The following is a 24,213-nucleotide window of genomic DNA, read 5'->3' as shown; positions in this document are numbered from 1 at the left end:
AGCAGTGAGATGCAGACCAGCAGACAGGATAAAAGGAGCGGGAACAACATCGGGAGGCAGACCAGCAGAGAGGATAAAAGAAGTGGGAACAGCAGTGAGAGGCAGACCAGCAGAGAGGATAAAATGAGCGCGAACAGCAGTGAGAGGCAAACCAGCAGAGGATAAAAGAAGTGGGAACAGCAAAGAGAGGCAGACCAGCAGAGAGGATAAAATGAGCGCGAACAGCAGTGAGAGGCATACCAGCAGAGGATAAAAGAAGTGGGAACAGCAAAGAGAGGCAAACCAGCAGAGGATAAAAGAAGTGGGAACAGCAGTGAGAGGCAAATCAGCAGAGGATAAAAGAAGTGGGAACAGCAAAGAGAGGCAAACCAGCAGAGGATAAAATAAGTGGGAACAGCAAAGAGAGGCAAACCAGCAGAGGATAAAAGAAGTGGGAACAGCAGTGAGAGGCAAACCAGCAGAGGATAAAAGAAGTGGGAACAGCAAAGAGAGGCAAACCAGCAGAGGATAAAAGAAGTGGGAACAGCAGTGAGAGGCAAACCAGCAGAGGATAAAAGAAGTGGGAAGAGCAGTGAGAGGCAAACCAGCAGAGAGAATAAAAGGAGCGGGAACAGCAGTGAGAGGCAGACCAGCAGACAGGATAAAAGAAGTGGGAACAGCAGTGACAGGCAGACTAGCAGAGAGGATAAAAGGAGCGGGAACAGCAGTGAGAGGCAAACCAGCAGAGGATAAAAGAAGTGGGAACAGCAAAGAGAGGCAGACCAGCAGAGAGGATAAAATGAGCGCGAACAGCAGTGAGAGGCATACCAGCAGAGGATAAAAGAAGTGGGAACAGCAAAGAGAGGCAAACCAGCAGAGGATAAAAGAAGTGGGAACAGCAGTGAGAGGCAAATCAGCAGAGGATAAAAGAAGTGGGAACAGCAAAGAGAGGCAAACCAGCAGAGGATAAAAGAAGTGGGAACAGCAAAGAGAGGCAAACCAGCAGAGGATAAAAGAAGTGGGAACAGCAGTGAGAGGCAAACCAGCAGAGGATAAAAGAAGTGGGAACAGCAAAGAGAGGCAAACCAGCAGAGGATAAAAGAAGTGGGAACAGCAGTGAGAGGCAAACCAGCAGAGGATAAAAGAAGTGGGAAGAGCAGTGAGAGGCAAACCAGCAGAGAGAATAAAAGGAGCGGGAACAGCAGTGAGAGGCAGACCAGCAGACAGGATAAAAGAAGTGGGAACAGCAGTGAGAGGCAGACTAGCAGAGAGGATAAAAGGAGCGGGAACAGCAGTGACAGGTGAACCAGCAGAGAGGATAAAAGAAGTGGCAACAACATCGGGAGGCAGACCAGCAGAGAGGATAAAAGGAGTGGGAAGAGCAGTGAGAGGCAGACCAGCAAAGAGGATAAAAGAAGTGGGAACAGCAGTGAGAAGAAGACCAGCAGAGAGGATAAAAGGAGTGGGAAGAGCAGTGAGAGGCAGACCAGCAGGGAGGATAAAAGGAGTGGGAACAGCAGTGAGAGGCAGACCAGCAGAGAGGATAAAAGAAGTGGGAACAGCAGTGAGAAGAAGACCAGCAGAGAGGATAAAAGGAGTGGGAAGAGCAGTGAGAGGCAGACCAGCAGACAGGATAAAAGGAGCGGGAACTACATCGGGAGGCAGACCAGCATAGAGGTAAAAGAAGTGGGAACAGCAGTGAGAGGCAGACCAGCAGAGAGGATAATAGAAGTTGGAAGAGCAGTGAGAGGCAGACCAGCAGAGAGGATAAAAGAAGTGGGAACAGCAGTGAGAGGCAGACCAGCAGAGAGGATAAAAGGAGCGGGAACAGCAGTGAGAGGCAGACTAGCAGAGAGGATAAAATGAGCGGGAACAGTAGTGTTGAGCAGACCATCAGAGAGGATTAAAGAAGTGGGAACAGCAGTGAGAGGCAGACCAGCAGAGAGGATAACAGGAGCGGGAACAGCTGTGAGAGGCAGACCAACAGAGAGGATAAAAGAAGTGGGAACAGCAGTGAGAGGCAGACCAGCAGAGAGGATAAAATGAGCCGGAACAGTAGTGTTGAGCAGACCATCAGAGAGGATTAAAGAAGTGGGAACAGCAGTGAGAGGCAGACCAGCAGAGAGGATAAAAGGAGCGGGAACAGCAGTGAGATGCAGAGCAGCAGAGAGGATAAAAGAAGTGGGAACAGCAGTGAGAGGCAAACCAGCAGAGAGGATAAAAGAAGTGGGAACAGCAGTGAGAGGCAGACTAGCAGAGAGGATAAAAGAAGTGGGAACAGCAGTGAGAGGCAAACCAGCAGAGAGGATAAAAGAAGTGGGAAGAGCAGTGAGAGGCAAACCAGCAGAAAGAATAAAAGGAGCGGGAACAGCAGTGAGAGGCAGACCAGCAGAGAGGACAAAAGGAGCGGGAACAGCAGTGACAGGTGAACCAGCAGAGAGGATAAAAGAAGTGGCAACAACATCGGGAGGCAGACCAGCAGAGAGGATAAAAGGAGTGGGAAGAGCAGTGAGAGGCAGACCAGCAAAGAGGATAAAAGAAGTGGGAACAGCAGTGAGAAGACCAGCAGAGAGGATAAAAGGAGTGGGAAGAGCAGTGAGAGGTAGACCAGCAGAGAGGATAAAAGAAGTGGGAACAACATCGGGAGGCAGACCAGCAGAGAGGATAAAAGAAGTGGGAACAGCAGTGAGGGGTAGACCAGCAGAGAGGATAAAAGAAGTGGGAACAACATCGGGAGTCAGTCCAGCAGAGAGGATAAAAGGAGTGGTAACAGCAGTGAGAGGCAGACCAGCAGAGAGAATAAAAGGAGCGGGAACAGCAGTGAGAGGCAAACCAGCAGAGGATAAAAGGAGCAGGAAGAGCAGTGAGAGGCAGACCAGCAGAGAGGATAAAAGAAGTGGGAAGAGCAGTGAGAGGCAGACCAGCAGAGAGGATAAAAGAAGTGGGAACAACATCGGGAGGCAGACCAGCAGAGAGGATAAAAGAAGTGGGAACAGCAGTGAGGGGTAGACCAGCAGAGAGGATAAAAGAAGTGGGAACAACATCGGGAGTCAGTCCAGCAGAGAGGATAAAAGGAGTGGTAACAGCAGTGAGAGGCAGACCAGCAGAGAGAATAAAAGGAGCGCGAACAGCAGTGAGAGGCAAACCAGCAGAGGATAAAAGAAGTGCGAACAGCAAAGAGAGGCAAACCAGCAGAGGATAAAAGAAGTGGGAACAGCAAAGAGAGGCAAACCAGCAGAGGATAAAAGAAGTGGGAACAGCAGTGAGAGGCAAACCAGCAGAGGATAAAAGAAGTGGGAAGAGCAGTGAGAGGCAAACCAGCAGGGAGAATAAAAGGAGCGGGAACAGCAGTGAGAGGCAGACCAGCAGACAGGATAAAAGAAGTGGGAACAGCAGTGAGAGGCAGACTAGCAGAGAGGATAAAAGGAGCGGGAACAGCAGTGACAGGTGAACCAGCAGAGAGGATAAAAGAAGTGGCAACAACATCAGGAGGCAGACCAGCAGAGAGGATAAAAGGAGTGGGAAGAGCAGTGAGAGGCAGACCAGCAAAGAGGATAAAAGAAGTGGGAACAGCAGTGAGAAGAAGACCAGCAGAGAGGATAAAAGGAGTGGGAAGAGCAGTGAGAGGCAGACCAGCAGGGAGGATAAAAGGAGTGGGAACAGCAGTGAGAGGCAGACCAGCAGAGAGGATAAAAGAAGTGGGAACAGCAGTGAGAAGAAGACCAGCAGAGAGGATAAAAGGAGTGGGAAGAGCAGTGAGAGGCAGACCAGCAGACAGGATAAAAGGAGCGGGAACTACATCAGGAGGCAGACCAGCATAGAGGTAAAAGAAGTGGGAACAGCAGTGAGAGGCAAACCAGCAGAGGATAAAAGAAGTGGGAAGAGCAGTGAGAGGCAAACCAGCAGGGAGAATAAAAGGAGCGGGAACAGCAGTGAGAGGCAGACCAGCAGACAGGATAAAAGAAGTGGGAACAGCAGTGAGAGGCAGACTAGCAGAGAGGATAAAAGGAGCGGGAACAGCAGTGACAGGTGAACCAGCAGAGAGGATAAAAGAAGTGGCAACAACATCAGGAGGCAGACCAGCAGAGAGGATAAAAGGAGTGGGAAGAGCAGTGAGAGGCAGACCAGCAAAGAGGATAAAAGAAGTGGGAACAGCAGTGAGAAGAAGACCAGCAGAGAGGATAAAAGGAGTGGGAAGAGCAGTGAGAGGCAGACCAGCAGGGAGGATAAAAGGAGTGGGAACAGCAGTGAGAGGCAGACCAGCAGAGAGGATAAAAGAAGTGGGAACAGCAGTGAGAAGAAGACCAGCAGAGAGGATAAAAGGAGTGGGAAGAGCAGTGAGAGGCAGACCAGCAGACAGGATAAAAGGAGCGGGAACTACATCAGGAGGCAGACCAGCATAGAGGTAAAAGAAGTGGGAACAGCAGTGAGAGGCAGACCAGCAGAGAGGATAATAGAAGTTGGAAGAGCAGTGAGAGGCAGACCAGCAGAGAGGATAAAAGAAGTGGGAACAGCAGTGAGAGGCAGACCAGCAGAGAGGATAAAAGGAGCGGGAACAGCAGTGAGAGGCAGACCAGCAGAGAGGATAAAATGAGCGGGAACAATAGTGTTGAGCAGACCATCAGAGAGGATAAAAGAAGTGGGAAGAGCAGTGAGAGGCAGACCAGCAGAGAGGATAAAAGAAGTGGGAACAGCAGTGAGAGGCAGACCAGCAGAGAGGATAACAGGAGTGGGAACAGCTGTGAGAGGCAGACCAACAGAGAGGATAAAAGAAGTGGGAACAGCAGTGAGAGGCAGACCAGCAGAGAGGATAAAATGAGCGGGAACAGTAGTGTTGAGCAGACCATCAGAGAGGATTAAAGAAGTGGGAACAGCAGTGAGAGGCAGACCAGCAGAGAGGATAAAAGGAGCGGGAACAGCAGTGAGATGCAGACCAGCAGAGAGGATAAAAGGAGCGGGAACAGCAGTGAGATGCAGACAAGCAGAGAGGATAAAAGGAGCGGGAACAACATCGGGTGGCAGACCAGCAGAGTGGATCAAAGAAATGGGAAAGGCAGTGAGAGGCAGACCAGCAGAGGATAAAAGAAGTGGGAAGAGCAGTGAGAGGCAAACCAGCAGAGAGAATAAAAGCAGCGGGAACAGCAGTGAGAGGCAAACCAGCAGAGAGGATAAAAGGAGTGGGAAGAGCAGTGAGAGGCAGACCAGCAGAGAGGATATAAGGAGTGGGAAGAGCAGTGAGAGGCAGGCTAGCAGAGACGATAAAAGGAGTGGGAACAGCAGTGAGAGGCAGACCAGCAGTGAGGATAAAAGGAGCGGGAACAACATCGGGAGGCAGACCAGCAGAGAGGATAAAAGGAGTGGGAAGAGCAGTGAGAGGCCGACCAGCAGGGAGGATAAAAGGAGTGGGAAGAACAGTGAGAGGTTGACCAGCAGAGAGGATAAAAGGAGTGAGAGCAGCACTGTGAAGCCGACCAGCAGAGAGGATAAAAGGAGTGGGAACAGCAGTGAGAGGCAGACCAGTGGGGGCAGGTGTGTGGGTTCAGATCTCTCTCACAGCATTCACCAAGAAAAACTTAGTGTGACGTCAGAGAAAGATGGATAAGTGCTGTCGCACAGACTCAGCTGGTGACACCAGCAGCAGTGAAGGATAAAGTGAGAGAGAGAGATCGTGGGGGAGAGAGAACAGACCTGGTTGGAGAGTTGAGGGGATGGAGGTGGCAACCTGGCAGCAGGAAGCAGCGACCTGGAGATGCTCCCTTCACACACCTGGAGGACAAGATTACACCCACGTTTGTGGTGATCTGGGCCCTGCTGGTCAGTGCCTTCAACATTAATAACAAAAACATCAAGAGCTAATGATTAAGGGAATAAACTCAACAAAATCTGGAGCAGAGTCCCATTAGGCGGTTGGTATTTTCCTCAAGTTAGCACCTTCCGGCAACTCCTGCAACCGAATAGGCCCCAAACGTATAGGCTTTCATCTTTCCTCTGGACACCCGCCTACGAGGCCAAGAGAGGGGTGCAGATGTTAGGCAAGTATGTTGTTCCTAAAACCATACCTAGGCTACGCAGTCAACAAAGAAAGGTAAGCTTTCAGCTTGGAGCTGGAATGTGAGGACTGTGTGTCTTGGAATGAACAATGACCCACACTCAACAGCAAGTGTACTCAAGATGGCCCTGATTGACCGTGAACTACACAAGCTTGCTGTCGACACTGCCACTCTACAAGAAACCAGATTAGCTGATGCAGGCTCTCCTTGAGAAGCTAATTACACCTTCTCCTGGCATGAAAAGAGTGCTGGAGATCACAACGAGCATGGTGTAGGCTTTGCAGTGAGCAATCGGCTGACACAGTCAATTGAGCCACCAGTAGCAACCTCAGAGTGTCTCATCTCCCTGTGGCTATCATCCAATGGAGGCACAGACAACATCATATGCGTCTTTGCACCAACTCTGAATGCCAGCATCTCAGGTAAAGAGCATTCCCTAGGTGACGTCCTGAGGAACATCCCAAATGGCGATTCATCCTGGGTGACTTCAACGCGTGTGTTGGGGCAGACAGTGATTCATGGCCAACATGCCTGGGTCGTCATGGGGTGGGTAAGATCAATGATAACGGAAAACGCCTTCTTGAGCTTTGTGCCCTGAATGAACTCTGCATCACCAGCACCTTCTTCCAGGGCAGATATCGCCACAAGGTATCAAGGCATCACCCAAGGTCTGGACATTGGCACCAACTAGACCTAATTATAATAAGGTAGTGCGATCTGCCCAGTGTTCTTCACACCCACAACTACCACAGCTCAGATTGCGACACCCCGACCACTCGCATCAGCAGAATGAAGGTGCACCCTGTGGAAGTTCCACAGCTCCAAACGCAATGGTCCGTCACGTATCAACATCCCTTGCATAAGCAATGATGCCAAACACCAGCACTTCGCACTGTCGCTAGAACGCTTGCTACCCACCAAAGTCTTAATGGGAAGCACCAATGCTGGCATTGGTGAAGCTTGGAAGTCACTAAGTTCAATCATCTATGAAGCAGCAGAAGCATCATTTGGTAATGGCGGAACCCGTTACCAGGACTGGTTTGAGACCCACTCAGCTGAGATGATATCTGTCATTGATACAAAAAACAAAGCCTACATGATGCACAACATAAACTCAACAGCTGAAAGTGGCCAAGACAGCTGTGCAAAGGAGAAGGAGATACTGCGCAAACAAACACTGGATCAACTTATGTGAAGAAATCCAAAATGCATGTGACAAAGGAAATCTACAAGCTATGTTCAAAGGGATCAAGAGAGCGCTTGGTCCTGCCATCATCAAAGTTGCTCCCCTGAAGACAGCATGGTGAAGTACTCACTGACTGAGTAAACAGATGTTCTGCTGGGCTGAACACTACCGTGGACTGTACTCCTGTGAGTCGGGCATCTCCTAGTCCGCGCTTTCCGCTTTCCCACAACTTCCTGTTATGGGGGAGTTAGATGAAGAACCCTCATCACTGGAGCTCGAGAAGGCCATAGATCACCTAGAAACAGAAGGGCACCCTGGCAAGGACGGAATCCCAGCCAAACTGCTCAAGCACGGAAAGTCCTATCCATGACACATCTCTATGACATTTTCCAGCTCGGCTGGAAAGTAGGCTCTGTTCCACAGGAGATGCTTGACACCAAAATCATCACACTATACAAAAACAAAGGCGACAGAGGAGACTGCAACAACTACAGAGGCATCTCACTTCTTGGCAAGCCAGGTAAGACCTTTCTTAGGATCATACTTGAAAGACTCCATTTACTTGCAGACCAAGCATACCTGGAAGTGTAGTGCGGTTTCTGTGCTGGCAGATCTACTGTGGACATGATCTTCTCCATACGCCAGCTACAAGAGAAGTGTAGGGAACAGCGTATACTCCTTTACCTTACTTTAGTGGATCTCACTAAGACATTCAACACCGTCAGCAGAGCAGGGCTCGACAAGATTTTGGGAAAAATTGGCTGTCCACTGAAGCTCCTCAGTCTCATCGCTCCTTCCATGACAACATGCGCTGCGCTATACAGTTTGATGGCTCCACTTCCAACAGCTTCAGTGAAGAATGGAGTGAAACAGGGTTATGTCCTAGCCTCCACTGGTTTGGTATCTTCTTCTCCATGCTCCTGACCTTCGCCTTCCCTGCAGATATGGAAGGAGTCTACTTGCAAACTAGGTCAGACGACAAGTTCTACAATCTATCAAGGCTGAAAGTGAAGACAAAAACACATTGTGTCCTGATCAGAGAACTCCTCTATGCTGATGATGCTGCGCTAGTCGCTCACACGGAAACTCAGCTACAAAGATTCATGGAATGTCTCTCCCATGCCTGTAACTTGTTCTCCTTGACTATAAGTGTCAAGAGAACTGTGGTCATGGGACAAGGTGTTAAATCTTTGCCCCGATCAAACTAAATAACACCCCACTGGAAGTGGTTAGAAACTTCTGTTACCCGACTTGCAAAACGTGCATGGCATAACAGCAAGCCGATCCTTAGGACCAAGCTGATGGTTTATAAGGCCGGTGTTCTCAGCACCTTGCTGTATGGCTGTGAAACATGGGCAACTTACAGCTACCTTTGCTGTCTGTGGCGCATTATGGGTATATCCTGGCAGGACAAAATCACAAATGTAGCAGTCCTCTCAAAGGCAGAGCTCCCAACTGTGTTGGCACTAATCAAACAGAGGAGGCTTCGGTGGATCGGATATGTCCGCAGGATGGAAGACGGTCACATACCCAAGGACCTTCTGTATGGTGAGGTAGCCAGGGTCAGACAACCAGTGGGGCACGCAAAGCTCCGCTTCAAGGATGCTTGCAAGCATAACACGAAGGCCCTAAACGTTGACCATCATACCTGGGAGTCACTAGCTGGCGAAAGAGGGAAATGGCGACACATCTTGTGGACTGGCATGCACTACCACAATGACCAGTTGCTACAGCAGCTTGGAAACAGGCACCAACGCCAAAAACAACAACTCTCAGCATCATTTGGCAGCTTCACGTGCAGCACTTGTGGCAGAACCTGATTCTCAAGGATTGGTCTTCTCAGCCATCAGCAAAGGTGCACCAAGAGAAGACACCCCACCTAAATGGATTGTTTGCTGTGTATCCATCATCTTTCGAAGAATTCCATCAATGGTTACTCTTATTGTAGCTGATGCCATTTTCTGATTTGAGTGTCTGTTTCATAATTCCCTCCCCCACATCCTTCTTTCTCATAGACTGTTATGAACGCTGGACTTTGTAGAATGGTTATGTTTTAAAAACTGTGATCTTTAATGCAGCGTAAAATGGATTTGAAAGAGACATGTGACTTCACACCAAGTCTGCCCAGAGACAAACCTAGGATCTTGGTTACCATGCAAACAAGGAACCCAGGTGAAAAACCCTTTTGAAAGCAGAGTGCAAGGTTGTAACATTTAAAGGACAATGGGTTTTGCTCTTCCAGACTCTCGGATTGTAAACAGAGAGCCAGGGGCTCTAAAAATGCAAATACGTGTTGCAATTGTTAACACCTAGAAAAAAAAGGCGGCCCAGCTTTTGCTGTGGTCAGGCTTATGGACTCTGAATATTGTAAAAGGCAAATAACTATTGATTTTTATTCTGGATCATTTCAACAGGCTTGCCTAAGTCTGGTAGCTTGTAAGGCTGAAAGGAAAACACGAAGACCAGCAGCGGCAGCCTCAAAAGAGAGAAAGAAACAACTGCTCTCAGATCACCAATACAGCAAAAGGCTGCTAAGACTTGAATCCAATTTGAAAGTTGAAGTTTGTGGAGAATAAATGACCAACAGGGTCACCAGAGATTGCCTTACTAACAGAAGACCAGTCAAACTTGCTCGGAAGAGGTGAGCGAAGAGGACGTTGGCTTTGGGAGGGACACTGGGAAATCTAATCCATTGCAACTGGGAGGAATTTGGGACTTTTAACCACAAAGATACCGATTCGATGAGAACACTGTGTAATGTATAAATGTGATGTGGGGTTTTTGAGTATGTTATTAAGTTAATTGGAAGTACCTTTCTCTGCAATTTAGTGTAATAGCTACCTACTAAGTACTGCTGACTTAATGTTGATTGAGTTTAATTGTTATAGTAAAAGCCTTAAAATGTGAAATCTTGTTGTGTAATCCTTTAATTGGTCCGGGGAGTTCATATCTCTTGTTTTAAAGTTAACGGTCTCTACTGAGGTCGTAAGATAAGACATACACATATGCATACAACAACATTAAACCAAATTTTGTACAGGCAAAATTTACATTCAGTTAATTATGCAAAAATATTTTCATATCAGTATTGTTATGAGTTCTGGACTTTGTAGTATTGTTATGTTTTAAAAACTGTGAACCTTAATGCAGTGTAAAATGGACATTCAGAGAAAACATGTGACCTCATACAAAATCTGCCCAGAGACATGCCAAGGTCTGGGTTAACATGAGAACAAGGAACTCATATCAAAGACCCTTTTGAAAGCAGGGTGCAAAATTGTTCCACCGAAAGGACAATGGGTTTTGCTCTCCCAGACTGTAAACAGGGAGCCCAGGGCTCTAAAATGCAGATTTGAATTGCAATTTTTAACAAAGGAAGGCGCAGGTGGTTTTGTTATGGTCAGATTTATGATCTCTGGGAATTGTCAAAGGCAAATGACTACTGACTTTTGAGCTAGATAAATTCAAAAGGATTTCCTAGGTCTGGGGCTGAAAGGAAGGAACAAAGACCAGCAGTCAGTTGCGCAGTCTAAAGAGAGAGAGTAAGAGAGAGAGACACCAATGGGCTGTTTCTCGGGAAACAGCTGCTCTCAGATCGCAGATACAGCGAAAGGCTGCTAAGATTTGAACCTGGTTCAAAGGCTCAAGATTTTTGGAGGAAAAAAGACCAACAGGGTCACCAGAGATTGCCATATTAACAGAATTCCAGTCGAATGTGTTTGGAAGAAGGGAGCAAAGGGGATTTGGCTTTGAGGACACTGGGAGATCCAACCCATTGCAACTGGGAGGAAACGGAAACATAGCAAATAGGAGCAGGAGTAGGCCATTCGGCCCTTTGAGCCTGCTCCGCCATTCATTATGATGTTTAGTTTAGTTTAGTTTAGAGATACAGCACTGAAACAGGCCCTTCGGCCCACCGAGTCTGTGCCGACCATCAACCACCCATTTATACTAATCCTACACTAATTCCATATTCCTACCTGTCCCCACCTGTTCCTATATTTCCCTACCACCTACCTATACTAGGGGCAATTTATAATGGCCAATTAACCTATCAACCAGCAAGTCTTTGGCATGTGGGAGGAAACCGGAGCACCCGGAGGAAACCCACGCAGATGATCATGGATGATCATCCAACTCAGTAACCTGTTCCCGCTTTCACCCCATACCCTTTGATCCCTTTAGACCCAAGAGCTATATCTAACTCCTTCTTGAAAACATACAATGTTTTGGCCTCAACTGCTTTCTGTGGTAACAAATTCCACAGGCTCACCACTCTCTGGGTGAAGAGATTTCTCTTCATCTCAGTCCTGAAAGGTCTACCCTGTATCCCTAGACTATGACCCCTGGTTTTGGACTCCCCCACCATCGGGAACATCCTTCCTGCATCTACCCTGTCAAGTCCTGCTAGAATTTTATAGGTTTCTATGAGATCCCCCCTCACTCTTCTGAACTCCAGCGAATATAATCCTAACCGACTCAATCTCTCCTCATACTTCAGTCCCGCCATCCCAGGAATCAGTCTTGTAAACCTTCGCTGCACTCCTTCTATAGCAAGAACATCCTTCCTCAGATAAGGAGACCAAAACTGCACACAATATTCGAGGTGTGGCCTCACCAAGGCCCTGTATAATTGCAGCAATACATCCCTACTCCTGTACTCGAATCCTCTCGCTATGAAGGCCAACATACCATTTGCCTTTTTTACCGCCTGTTGCACCTGCATGCTTACCTTCAGCGACTGGTGTATGAGAACACCCAGGTCTCACTGCATATTCCCCTCTCTCAGTTTATAGCCGTTCAGATAATAACCTGCCTTCCTGTTTTTGCTACCAAAGTGGATAACCTCACATTTATCCACATTATATCTCATTGAATTTTTGAAGAGGTGACTAAGGTAATGGACAGGGAATGTCTTTGGATGCTATTTACATGGATTTCCAGAAAGCATTTGATAAAGTCCCACATAAGAGACTGTTAACTAAGGTAGAAGCCCATAGAGTTGAGGGCAAATTATTGACATGGTTAGGAAGTTGGTTGAGTGGTAGACGACAGAGAGTGGGGATAATGGGTCAGTACTCCAATTGGCAGGATGTGACTAGTGGTGTCCTGCAGGGATCTGTGTTGGGCCCTCAATTATTCACATTATTCATTAACGACTTGGATGGACCCCACTTTGGCATAGTAAGTCATATATCCAAATTTGCTGATGATACAAAGTTAGCCGGCATTGTGGACAGTCTAGATGATAGCATAAAATTGCAAAGAGACATTGACAGACTAGGTGATTGGGCAAAACTGTGGCAGATGGATTTCAATGTGGGCAAGTGTGAGATTATCCATTTTGGACCAAAAACGGATAGAGCAGGGTACTTTCTAAATGGGAAGAGGTTAAGTACAGTGGATGTCCAAAGAGACTTGGGGTTTCAGGTGCATAGATCTTTAAAATGCCACAAGCAAGTGCAGAAAATAATCAAAAAGGCTAATGGAATGCTAGCCTTTATATCTAGAGGACTGGAGTATAAAAACACAGAGATTATGCTGCAGCTGTACAAAACCCTGGTTAGACCCCACTTGGAGTACTGTGAGCAGTTCTGGGAATCACACCTTAGGAAGGATATACTGGCCTTGGAGGGAGCGCAACGTAGGTTTACAAGAATGATACCTGGACTACAGGGGTTAAGTTACGAGGAGAGATTACACAAATTAGGCCTGTTTTCGCTAGAATTTAGAAAGTTAAGGGGTGATCTGATCGAAGTCTTCAAGATAGTAACAGGAAAAGATAGGCTAGATAAAGATAAACTATTTCCACTGGTTGGAGATTCTAAAACTAGGGGGCATAGTCTAAAAATTAGGACCAGACAATTCAGGAGAGATGTTAGGAAGCACTTCTTCATGCAAAGCTTGGTAGAGGTTTGGAACTCTCTCCCACAAACAGCAGTTGAAGCTAGAACAGTTGTTAATTTTAAATCTGAGACAGATAGATTTTGTTAAGCAAAGATATTCAGGGATATGGGCCAAAGGTAGGTATATGGAGTTAGGCCACGGATTAGCCATGATCTCATTGAATGGCGGGACAGGCTCGAGGGGCTGAATGGCCTACTCCTGTTCCTATCTTCCCATGTTATAGTGCATCTGCCATGCATTAGCCCACTCACTCAACTTGTCCAAATCACCCTGAAGCCTCTCTGCATCCTCCTCACAACTCACCCTCCCACCCAGTTTTGTGTCATCTGCAAATTTGGAGATATTACATTTAGTTCCCTCATCTAAATCATTAATGCATATTGTGAACAGCTGGGTTCCTAGCACCGATCCCCGTGGTACCCCACTAGTCACCGCCTGCCATTCGGAAAAAGACCCATTTATCCCTACTCTTTGCTTCCTGTCTGCCAACCAATTTTCTATCTATCGCAATACACTACCCCCAATCCCATGCTCTTTAATTTTACATGCTAATCTCTTATGTGGGACTTTGTCGAAAGCCTTCTGAAAGTCCAAATATACCACATCCACTGGCTCCCCCTCATCAACTCTGCTAGTTATATCCTCTTTTACATGCAAGGATACCTTTTTTGCTGAGAACACTGTGTAGTGTATAAATGTGGTGTGGGGTTTTCAGGTGTGTTAATAAGTTAATGGGAAATACATTTCTCTGTAATTTAGTATATTAACTACCTACTAATACTGTTTAGTTAATGTTGATTTTGAGTTAAGTTGTTATACTAAAAGTCTTAAAACATGAAATCTTGTGCAATTCTTTAATCGGTCACTGGGAAATTCATATCTCTTGTTTTAAAGTTAGTGATCTCTACTGAGGTTGTAACAGTATATATATATATATATATATATATATTTTTTTTTTACCAGCCATCAATTGTTCCATTGATCAAGGATAGGAAGAATTTAGAAAACAAACCTCAGGCAGCAATGATGGATCGTTCTGAAGCAAGAGGAAACGCATTTCATTCATGTTCAGTTCTTGGAGCTGGTTAAGGCGGATGATTCTCCAGTTGTGAGAGTTATGAATGTCATGGGAATATTTGCAAGTACTGTTGAAAGGAATAAAAAACAACTGTTTCAGGGAAAAAGAGCTTGGACTGGACTTTTATATCACTTCCTTATCAACAGACTATGCCTAGATTTTCTTTCCGATGAGAATCCTTCTAGAACTGAGGCAGTATAAGTTTGCCGCCTGCTCCTTTATTCCAGGTAGTATATCTCTGGTGAACACACTGCAGTATTCTTTCTATTCTTATTGCTGTACCAAGCAGCCTGCCTCAAGGGGCGGAGAATATAGAATATGGCTTCCAATCACATATCCACATGATCAGTAAGACTGCCTATTTCCACCTCTCTAACATTGCCTAACTGCGTTTGTGTGGGGTGGCTGGATGCAATGGAGAAATAGCTTCCTTATATCTGCTAACTCCTGCCATGCCCCTATTCCTGGACCATCGCTCGGCATGTTCTGCCATCCACCTGGGGCACACCACAAAGTGGCACTGGGGTGACGCTGAAGCCTCACATTAAGACTGACGATTTCCCAGAATGGCAAACTCTCAGAACTAAATCATGGATATTGGGTACCAAGGTCTCCGTCACATGTGATATGGTCTTCCTCAGATAATTAACAGAGGTTCTAAGCACATTCGCAAAGGGAGGAAAATCACTGCAGTTGTCACTGGAGGTGTCACATGCTCCAAAATAGACTGCAATTCTGTGAAGCAGGCATACATGTGAGTAATGATCTCTTTCATACTAGCTGTCATACTTGGCTAAACGTTTTGCACAGTCTCAAATATTTCAATAAATGGACCATGCTCAGAAAGTTGGATTTTTTGTGAGTTAGGTCCTGGATATCACCAATGCCCACCATGCAGCATTTGAGGGAAGTCTGGCATTACCCCTACAGCCAACCCTTTCCTGTTCCTCTACTGCCAACTCCACGTGCTCATCCTCACTTACGCACTCCAGCCAAAGCTCTTTGCTTTAATTCTGTTCCTACATTTGATTCCACTGGACTGGATATCCTGATGCTTGCTGCAGTTGGAGTGCACCACACAGTTTGATGTGCGTCAAATACCCCCCACAGCCTCAGACCCTGCAATCCACTGGTGAAGCTGCAAGATAGGGCTACACGTACGGTAAACAGTGAAGACAGGATGGCATGGATAGAGATAAGTGATCCCACAAACAACGGAACTGATCAAAAGCAAAATACCGCAGATGTTAGAAATCTGAAATAAAACCAGGAAATGCTGAAAATGCTGAGTAGGTCTGGCATCATCTGTGGAGCAAGAAACAGAGCTAAGGTTTCAGGTCGGTCACCTTTCGTCACAACTGATCTGATCAAAGCTCTGCAGACCTGTCACATCCTGCTATGACTGGTGGTGGCAATTAAACAACTAACGAATTCATGAACATTAAAGGCCTGCTCAGGTTGGGAAAAAGAACCCGAGCCCGAACCAGACTGAACCACAGCGGACCCGAGTCCGACCCGAGTCCCTCCGATTTTGCCCCAAGTCCGGACCGACCCAAGCCTGACTCAACCATCCCTTTACTTACCTTTCGACTCGGAACCTCCAGGAAACTGCAGCGCATGAGTGATGACGTCATAGTGACATCACTCGCTCACTGTGCAGACACAGTTTCGTCCCGGACTCCCAGCTCAGGTAAGTTTTTTAATTTCAATACTTACCAGCAGAGCACTTACCGTGTGTGTCCGGCCCGACCCAAGTCCAAAAGCCAGATCCGGAAGAGGGGCCCGACCCAACCCGAACCCGACACATACCGTCGGGTTCGGGTTGGGCAGCAGGCCTTTACTGAACATTCTCATGCTCAATGATGGTGGAACACAGAACATGAGTGCAAAAGACAAGGCTGAAGTATTTGAACCACCTTCCGCCAGAAGTAACAAATGGATAATCAATTTTGACCTCCTCCTGAGGTCCCCACCATCATAGATGCTGGTCTTCAGCCATTTCAATTCATTCCAAGTGATATCAAGAAATGGTTGAGCGCACCAGACACAGCAAAGATTATGGCCCCGACAACCACCCAGCTATAGTGCTTAAGTGACGCGTGTTCAAGAACTAGTCGCACCTCTAGCCAAGCTGTTCCAGTACAACTACAACACTGGCATCTATCTGCCAAAGTGGAAAATTGCCCAGTTATGTCCTGTCACAAAAGGCAGGACAAATCCAATCCAGCTAATTACTGCCCCATCAGTCTACTTTCAATCATCAGCAAAGCGACAGAAGATGCCATGACAGTGCTTTCAAGCAACACTTATTTACCAATAACCTGCTCACCAATGCTCAGTTTGGATTCCGCCAGGACCACTCAGCTCCAGACATCATTGCAGCCTTGGTCCAAACATGGACAAAACAGCTAAATTCTAGAGGGAGGTGAGAGTGACTGCCCTTGACATCAAGGCAGCACTTAACCAAGTGTAGCACCAGGAGCCCTAGCAAAACTGAAGTCAATGGGGATCAAGGGGAAAACTGTTCACCGGCTGCAGTCATACCCAGCACAAAAGATGATGATTGTGGTTATTGGAGGCCAATCATCTCAGTCCCAAGGCAACACTACATGGGTTGCTTCAGGCAGTTTCCTAGGCCTAACTGGCAAGTGACATTCACACCACACAACAGCCAAACAATGACCACCTCCAACAAGGGATAGTTGAAACCCCCTTTGATATTCAATGGCATTACCATGGTTGAATTTCTCTACCATCAACATCCTGGGTGTCGCTATTGGCCAGAAACTTAACTGGACCAGTCACTTAAATAGTGTAACTACAAGAGTTGGTCAGAGGCTAGGCAGTCTGTTGTAAGTGACTCACCTCCTGACTCCTCAGAACCTTTCCCCCAACTACAAGGCAGACTAAGGAGTGTGATGGAATATTCTCTGCTTGCCTGGATGGATACAGCACCTATAACACCCCAGAAGCTCAACACCATCCAGGACAAAGCAGCCCGCTTGATCTGTACCCCATCCACCGCCTTCAACATTCAGTCCTCCATCACTGGCACACCATGGTTGCAGTGTGTACCATATACAAGATGCACAACAGCAATTTTCAAAGACTCTTTCAATAGCACCTCCCAAACCCATGACCTCTACCACCTAGAACAAGGGAAGCCTCTGCATGGGAACACCACCAACTGAAAGTTCCCCTCCAAGTCACACACCATCCTGATTTGGAAATATATTACCAATATCACCATTCCTTTATTGTCATTGGGTCTAAATCCTGGAACTCCCTCCCTAACAACATTGCAGGTGTACCTTCATCACATGGACTGCAGCGGATCAAAAAGGCAGCTCACCACCACCTTCTTAAGGGTAATTATGGATGGGCAATAAATTCTGGCCTAGCCAGTGATGCCCAAATCGCTTGAATGAAAAAATTAAAAAAATCAGTAGCCCTTATCAGCAAGGCATTCCTTTGTAATACATTTCACTAAGCCATGCTATTACACCATGGGTTCTGCTAGCTCTCTAAATAACTGACAGAAGGCCCAAGTGTGTGAAAAGTTCATAAGATGAGAGAAAGAGCAACAATAAGGAATAGCAGGCTGGTGATGCATGTATGCTTTTCTGAAATGGCCTTAATGGAGTAGCACCCGAGAAATTCCTGTGTTCCTTCTTCCAGAGAGGTTCAGAGTTCCAGGTTGTGTGTGCCCTGAGAACTTGTTAGTCCCTTCCTCTGCTTATGTGCTTCTTTTCCCAGCAATCATAGTGTTGAAATGCTGGCATTTACTTAGCTATGCAACTGGTCACTGTGCCTGCCAAAACAACAATGCGAAAACACGCATGAACCCCAGCATTGTTGAAATATTTATCTGGGACGTGAAAGCTGTGTTTAAGCATGAATATGGATAGCGTAGGGTCACGAATAATGTCAAACAGACCAAAAAGGTAAGCAAAAATCTCATGTGAGGATGAAGTGAAAATGTGTGTTCCTGTGTCGCCATCCCAGAACTGCAGAAGGAGATAATTTAGGCAAACAGATCCTTATCTTGGCAATTTTTTTTTTAAAGGTGTTAAACTTTTGGATTACTGACCTCCTGAATATAGGTACCACAATGATCTGCTCCACCACCTGTCAGCTGCCTTTGAGGAGAGTGCCCTTCTCAGCCTAAGATGGCAACCCACCTTTGGCTCATCACCCTCAGTATTACCTCAGGTCAGAAAAGCAGTCACCACTCCTCCCATGGTCTTTGCCAACAACTCTGGCTTTCTGTAACATAAAGCTAAGATGATTTGCCACATAATAAACAGATGATCACTACAGGAAAGGCAGGGGACCTTTTCAGGCACAGCAGTGGCTGTGCTATGATACTGCCGAAGTAGCACTGTGGCTAACAACACAACTTCATTGTAGACCCACCCTTTTTCCTGCACCACCCCCACCCATTCTGTGATGTCACTGGTTTCTGCCATAGAGAAACCTTGGACTCAGTGACATCATCTTCCCACCCCACCCACCACAGAGATCCATCCCTTTACAAAGTACATTTCCTTTGTCCCACTCTCTAGTTTCTATCTCCCAACCAGCTACTGAGCCATGTTGCAAGATTACCTTGAATTCTGCCTCATTTTTGTTAATTATCGCTTGTGTGGACCCTTATCAAATGCCTGCTGGAAGTCCATATAGACAACATCTGTATGTAAGAAAACAGTTAAACCTTTATATTAACTTTCTTTTAGGTGAATTTGTTGGAAGGCTGGAAATGTCAGTTACATTTCCAGTGAAATTAGAATTTGCCAGACAGAGACTTTGACTGTGAACTTGGACAGGGCCCGAAAACAGGCACGGCAACCACGATTTAGGGTTACCCCATGTCTATTGCTTCTGATGCAAGCAGCACACAAATTTCATGCTGCCTGCTAATTTAAATGATTCTAACATGCAGCCAGGGCTAAGCAAACTGTTGAGTGTATGCAGGCCTAAGCAGGCGGGGTGCAAAATCATGAGAGACTAGCACAGCTTAAGGCTAGCTTGCATCTCTTAAAGGGGAGGTGCATTCTGACTGGGCAGGTGCTAGAGGATGTTCTAGAAGCAATTTTGACCTCAGGAACACTCAATGATGGCACAACATGGCAGAGAGCAATTTCTAAGATGATTCAACATGACACTGGAGGCCTTGGTGGAGCAGGTGGAGAGGAGGAGAGATGTCATCTATCCAAAGGGAGTCAGGAGGTCTCCAGTCAAAAACTTTGTGAAGACAGTATGATCAGATAGCCTGTGGGATCTGGGCCAGCCAAACCCCTCAAGCTCAAAACCAGTGAATTCCTTTCATTGTGTTTTATTGTGTCTCTCGTATATTTATAATTATTAATGCCAATAGTTATCATTGCATACGTGTGGTCATTGGTTATTATAGTGATCATTATAAGCTTAATTCATATGAAAGCCAATCCCAAGTTATAAGCGGCATGGACAGAGTGGATAATCAGAAGCTTTTTCCCAGGGTGGAAGAGTCAGTTACTAGGGTACATAGGTTTAAGGTGAGAGGGGCAAAGTTTAGAGGGGATGTGCGCGGCAAGTTCTTTACACGGAGGGTGGTGAGTGCCTGGAACTTGCTGCCTGGGAAGATGGTGGAAGCAGGTACGATAATGACGTTTAAGAGGCATCTTGACAAATACATGAATAGGATGGGAATAGAGGGATACGGTCCCCGGAAGTGCAGAAGGTTTTAGTTTAGGCAGGCATCAAGACCGGTGCAAGCTTGGAGGGCCAAATGGCCTGTTCCTGTACTGTACTGTTCTTTGTTCTTTAAGCCCATTTTCTTGTGGAATAATTTATAAATCATTCCCTAAAACATAGATGCTCACCTGTCCACCATATTCGTGACCTCTTCAAAACATTCAGCTCCATTAGTAAGACATCATCTACTCTTCACAAATCCATGCTCTCATAGATCAACACATACATTTTTCAAATGCCCAGCCACTCTATCACTGATGATAGATTCCAGTAAATTCCCCAGAACTGACATTAAACGGACAGGTCTGTAGTTTCCTGGAGCTGAATTTTGGGGCGAGGCTGCAAATCCTGGTGTCGGGACTGGAAGCGGGAGTCACTTCCACTTGGGCAGGGATCAGCCAGCCGCATGCAATCTTCCAACAGCCAGCCAATTAACAGTCGGGAGGTACAGGGGCCGTCCATTGAGTGAGCGGAGATGGGCTGAGAGGCGACGTCAGGTGATATCACAGCAGGTGCTAGCGCCATATTTAAAGGGCTGCCAGCACTGCATGTAATGGGGACTGCCTGGAAGCCTTGAGAGAGGAAGGAAAGCAGCAACAAGAATGGCAGAAGGAAAACCCCGGGTGGCTCCATGGATCAGCGATGCCTCCCTACAAGCTTTCCTCCAGCCAGCAAAGGCAAACTGAGAGGTCCTCCTCCCCGGGGACGGGAGGAGGAGACCAGCCTGACTCACCAAGCAAGCCTGGACAGAGATTGCAGAGGAGGTCAACACCCCCAGAACCTGCATGCAGTGCCACAAGTGAGTCAATCCTTATACGGTCCACCAAGGTGAAAACTCCATACCTCTTTTCCCTTTGGGCTTTATATGTGGCAATGCAAGAGGGTGCATTTGGTGGAGAGGGAGTGGCCACGCAATCAGTGGTATTGGGGTCAGGCAGCAGCATATTCTGTCAGAGGCATGGCTGCATCTCAGTGAGAAGTGCCTGCCTTTCATTGGTGACCCCCATAAAGTACCTCGAGAGTGGCTGCGTGCAGGAGGCATTAGTGTGCCCCTTCATGGATCACTGGGCTGCCACCAACATAGGCGTTGATCTAGTCTTCATGGAGAGATTAACAGTGTTCATCTTTCTGCTTGTAGGAGAAGACAGTCCATTCCTGGCCATCCTAACCCCTGTGGAGAAAGAGGTGTTAGAACTAGCAGGGCATTATGGCAGCCATTCCATTACTGATGGCAAGATAGGGCTGCAAACCCAAGAGAATGAGTGGCCGAGTGCAAAGGCACAACAGAGCCCCGGTGCACATGAGATATGGTGCTTGTGTCCAACACTGACGCATGCAGCACAACACTAGGAGCAGTTAGAAGGATGCAATGGGAAGCACATAACCCTTTAATCTTTCTTTTCTCTCATGCAGGCCAGGTCAAAGAACAGAGAGCTGGAGTGACCAGGAGACAGCTACCCCCTCTAAGGAGGAGGAGGGAGCCTCAGAGAATGCACTAACACTTCATTCCCCCAAACTATCCACCTGCACAGATACTCTCACATCGGTGGGTATCCTTTTGGGCTTAGACTCAGGGACACAAGCTGGAGAGCACATCACAGATGTGCCTGGGCAGCTGATATAGGCTGTGACAGCCGAAGCCACTGACAGTTGGAGGACTGTTGGAGACCAGGGCAATGCTGAGCCCCAGGCCGATGACATGCCTCTGGAATTCTCGGCAACATGGCAACTGCTGGAGCTGCAGCATGAGGTAAGGGAAAATCTGATGGGGCTCCCATAAGCTATGCGCACCCAAGCGTAGATGATGGAGCCCATCCAGGCCTTGAACGCTGCTATGTTACTGATGGGTGCATGCTTGGCTTCCTCCATCAAGCGACTCGCAGCCCTCAGAAAGCCAGATCCAGCAGACCACTCATTGGATGCTGTAGATGCAAGCGGACCTAAATGCCACCTTCTCATCCATGAGCTCTGTGCAGCAATGGCCAGCGAGCCAGGAGCTAGGTGCCTGGAGTCTCTGTCAGGTCCTCGCACTTTTCCGGTCAGCAGGAGAAGGAGTGGCAGCCTTCTGCATCTGGGGCTCCTCTCGGGACGCTCCTGGTGTGGGCAGCAGCTCCTCAGCCCCTCTGCCAGTGACACCAGTGCTTCAAGTAGCCGCAACAACAGAGAAGGTTCCTGCACCTCCAGGCCTCAGGGAACCAGAGGATGACTGCCAAGATCATCCCAAGCCATGGACAGCAAGGTCGGCAGCCTGCTTCCTCCTGCAAGGGCAGGGGGAGTACTATGTAAGAGGAGACATAAGAAATTTAAGAAGCACACCTAGCTGCACTTGGGGTTCACAGGTGAATAGAGTATTAAACTGTGAAGCCTCACGTGTGTTGTCTCATTTAATAAAGGATTAATGCATTGGTGCTACATCTCCTTCCATTTATGCTGTCCCTTGGGACTTCAGTTACACCGTGTCTCCCTCAAGGGGCTGGCTGTGAGGGACCAGACTGCGTTCAGTCGACGCTTCACTCCTGTCACTGTGCAATTGGGTGCAGGGCACTGGAATGGTAAATGAAGGGGGCAACATCAGGGCTGCACAAAGGCAACGTGTTCTTGGTAAGGATCATATGAAATGTCTGTGTATTAGTGCGTCCTGACACTCCTTTGTGCATATCTCATTGCGCCTTGCCTATGGTCCCAGGGGTCCTTCATCATGCATTGCCTGGTCAGCAGCCTCCTCCACATCCTCATCATTAGAGGAGGCATCGCGATCCACAAGATCTTCATTGTTCAATGCCTCCCCCTCCCTCTACTGCAGCACCAGGTTGTACAGTGCACAGCAGACCACCACAATACGTGAGACCCTTACTGTGGCAGACTGAAGGGATCCACCAGATTGAGCTAGCCACCTGAATCACAACTTCAGAATCCCTATGGCCTGCTCAAAGGTTGCTTGGTTTGCCCCGTGCTGCACCGCATCTGTGCATCCAAGCGTGGGCTCCTCACAGACGTTAGTAGCCATGCACACAGTGGGTAGCCCTTGTCACCAAGTAGCCATCCCTGAAGTTGCACAGGGGGCCAGAAAAGCTGTGGCACATGGGACTGCTGAAGTATGTAGGCACTGTGGCTGCTTCCTGGGAATCATGCACACACCTGCAGGATCCATCTGCAGTGATCACAGTCCAGATGGACATTGGTGGAATAGAAGACTTCTTGTTAATGAAGACCACAGGCTGGTCTGTGGGAGCCTTAATAACCACATGTGTGCAGTCGATCACACCCTGCACCTAGGGGAATCCAGCGATGGTCCCGAACCCAATGGATCTCCCACCTTCACTGTCCAGATTCGTGTGGAAATGCACATACTTGCTGGCCCTCTTGAATAGGTCACCACCTTGATGCAGGATGTGCCATGAACTGTGAGACACCGCACATATTTCCAGTGGATCCCTTGAAAGATCCGGAGGCTTAGAAGTTCAGCACCACGGTGACCTTTGGCACCACTGGTATTGGGTGTCCACCACCTCCCATGGAGCTCAGCTCATCCTCCAGCATGGCACACAGATCAGTGACAACCTTCCTGGAGAGGCGCAGTCTTTGGGGACGCCACCGCTTGGACACTTGTAGGTAGCTGAGCCTCGGATGGTTGACTCTCTCTGGAGGCTAGCCTCTTGGGCACACAGGAGGTTGGTGGCAGGTCCCTCTGTGCCCTTCTCCTATGTCCCTACCACAAGGCAGGCCCTTCTGTTGACCCTGTTGACTGATCTCCAACCGCCTGTAGCTGGACCTCCCTCCTTCTCTGCTACTCCTCCTCAACGGGGGCCCCAAATCTTGGGTGAATGAGGCCCATGGCAGGTGGCCTCTCTCAGTTTCTAAAGCCTGTTAACCATAGAACCATAGAAGAACCATAAAAAATTACAGCACAGAAGGTGGCCATTCAGCTCGTCTTGTCTGTGCCATATGAGAAAACTAGCTGCCCAATCTAAGCCCATCTTCCAGCACCCCTGGTCCATAGTCTTGCTGGTTACAGCACTTCAGGTACATGTCCAGGTACCTTTTTAAAAGAATTGCGGGTTTCTGCCTCCACCACCGTTCCTTGTAGTGAATTCCAGACACCCACTACCCTCTGGGTGAAAAGGTTTTTCCTCATGTCCCCTCTAATCCTTCTACCAATCACGTTAAATCTGTGTCCCCTGGTAATTGACCTCTCTGCCAGGGGAAACAGGTCCTTCCTGTCTACCCTATCTAGGCCCCTCACAATTTGTGCACCTCAATTAAGTAACCCCTCAGCC

General features: G+C 47.6%; 1 protein-coding gene across 2 annotated transcripts in view; it reads right to left on the bottom strand.

Annotated features, from left to right (window-relative positions):
* LOC137379605 (protein mono-ADP-ribosyltransferase PARP12-like) overlaps window positions 1–24,213 on the bottom strand; it is a 101,842-nt gene that overhangs the window by 73,199 nt on the left and 4,430 nt on the right. For both annotated transcript variants that reach the window (XM_068050669.1, XM_068050670.1), the window contains exon 2: window positions 14,135–14,267. In XM_068050669.1, the coding sequence (XP_067906770.1) occupies window positions 14,135–14,267 (133 nt within the window). The remainder of the gene's footprint in view (window positions 1–14,134; window positions 14,268–24,213) is intronic.

The sequence above is a fragment of the Heterodontus francisci genome, chromosome 18, assembly GCF_036365525.1.
Source record: "Heterodontus francisci isolate sHetFra1 chromosome 18, sHetFra1.hap1, whole genome shotgun sequence".
Taxonomy (NCBI): domain Eukaryota; kingdom Metazoa; phylum Chordata; class Chondrichthyes; order Heterodontiformes; family Heterodontidae; genus Heterodontus; species Heterodontus francisci.
This window is presented reverse-complemented; position numbering and strand designations above follow the sequence as displayed.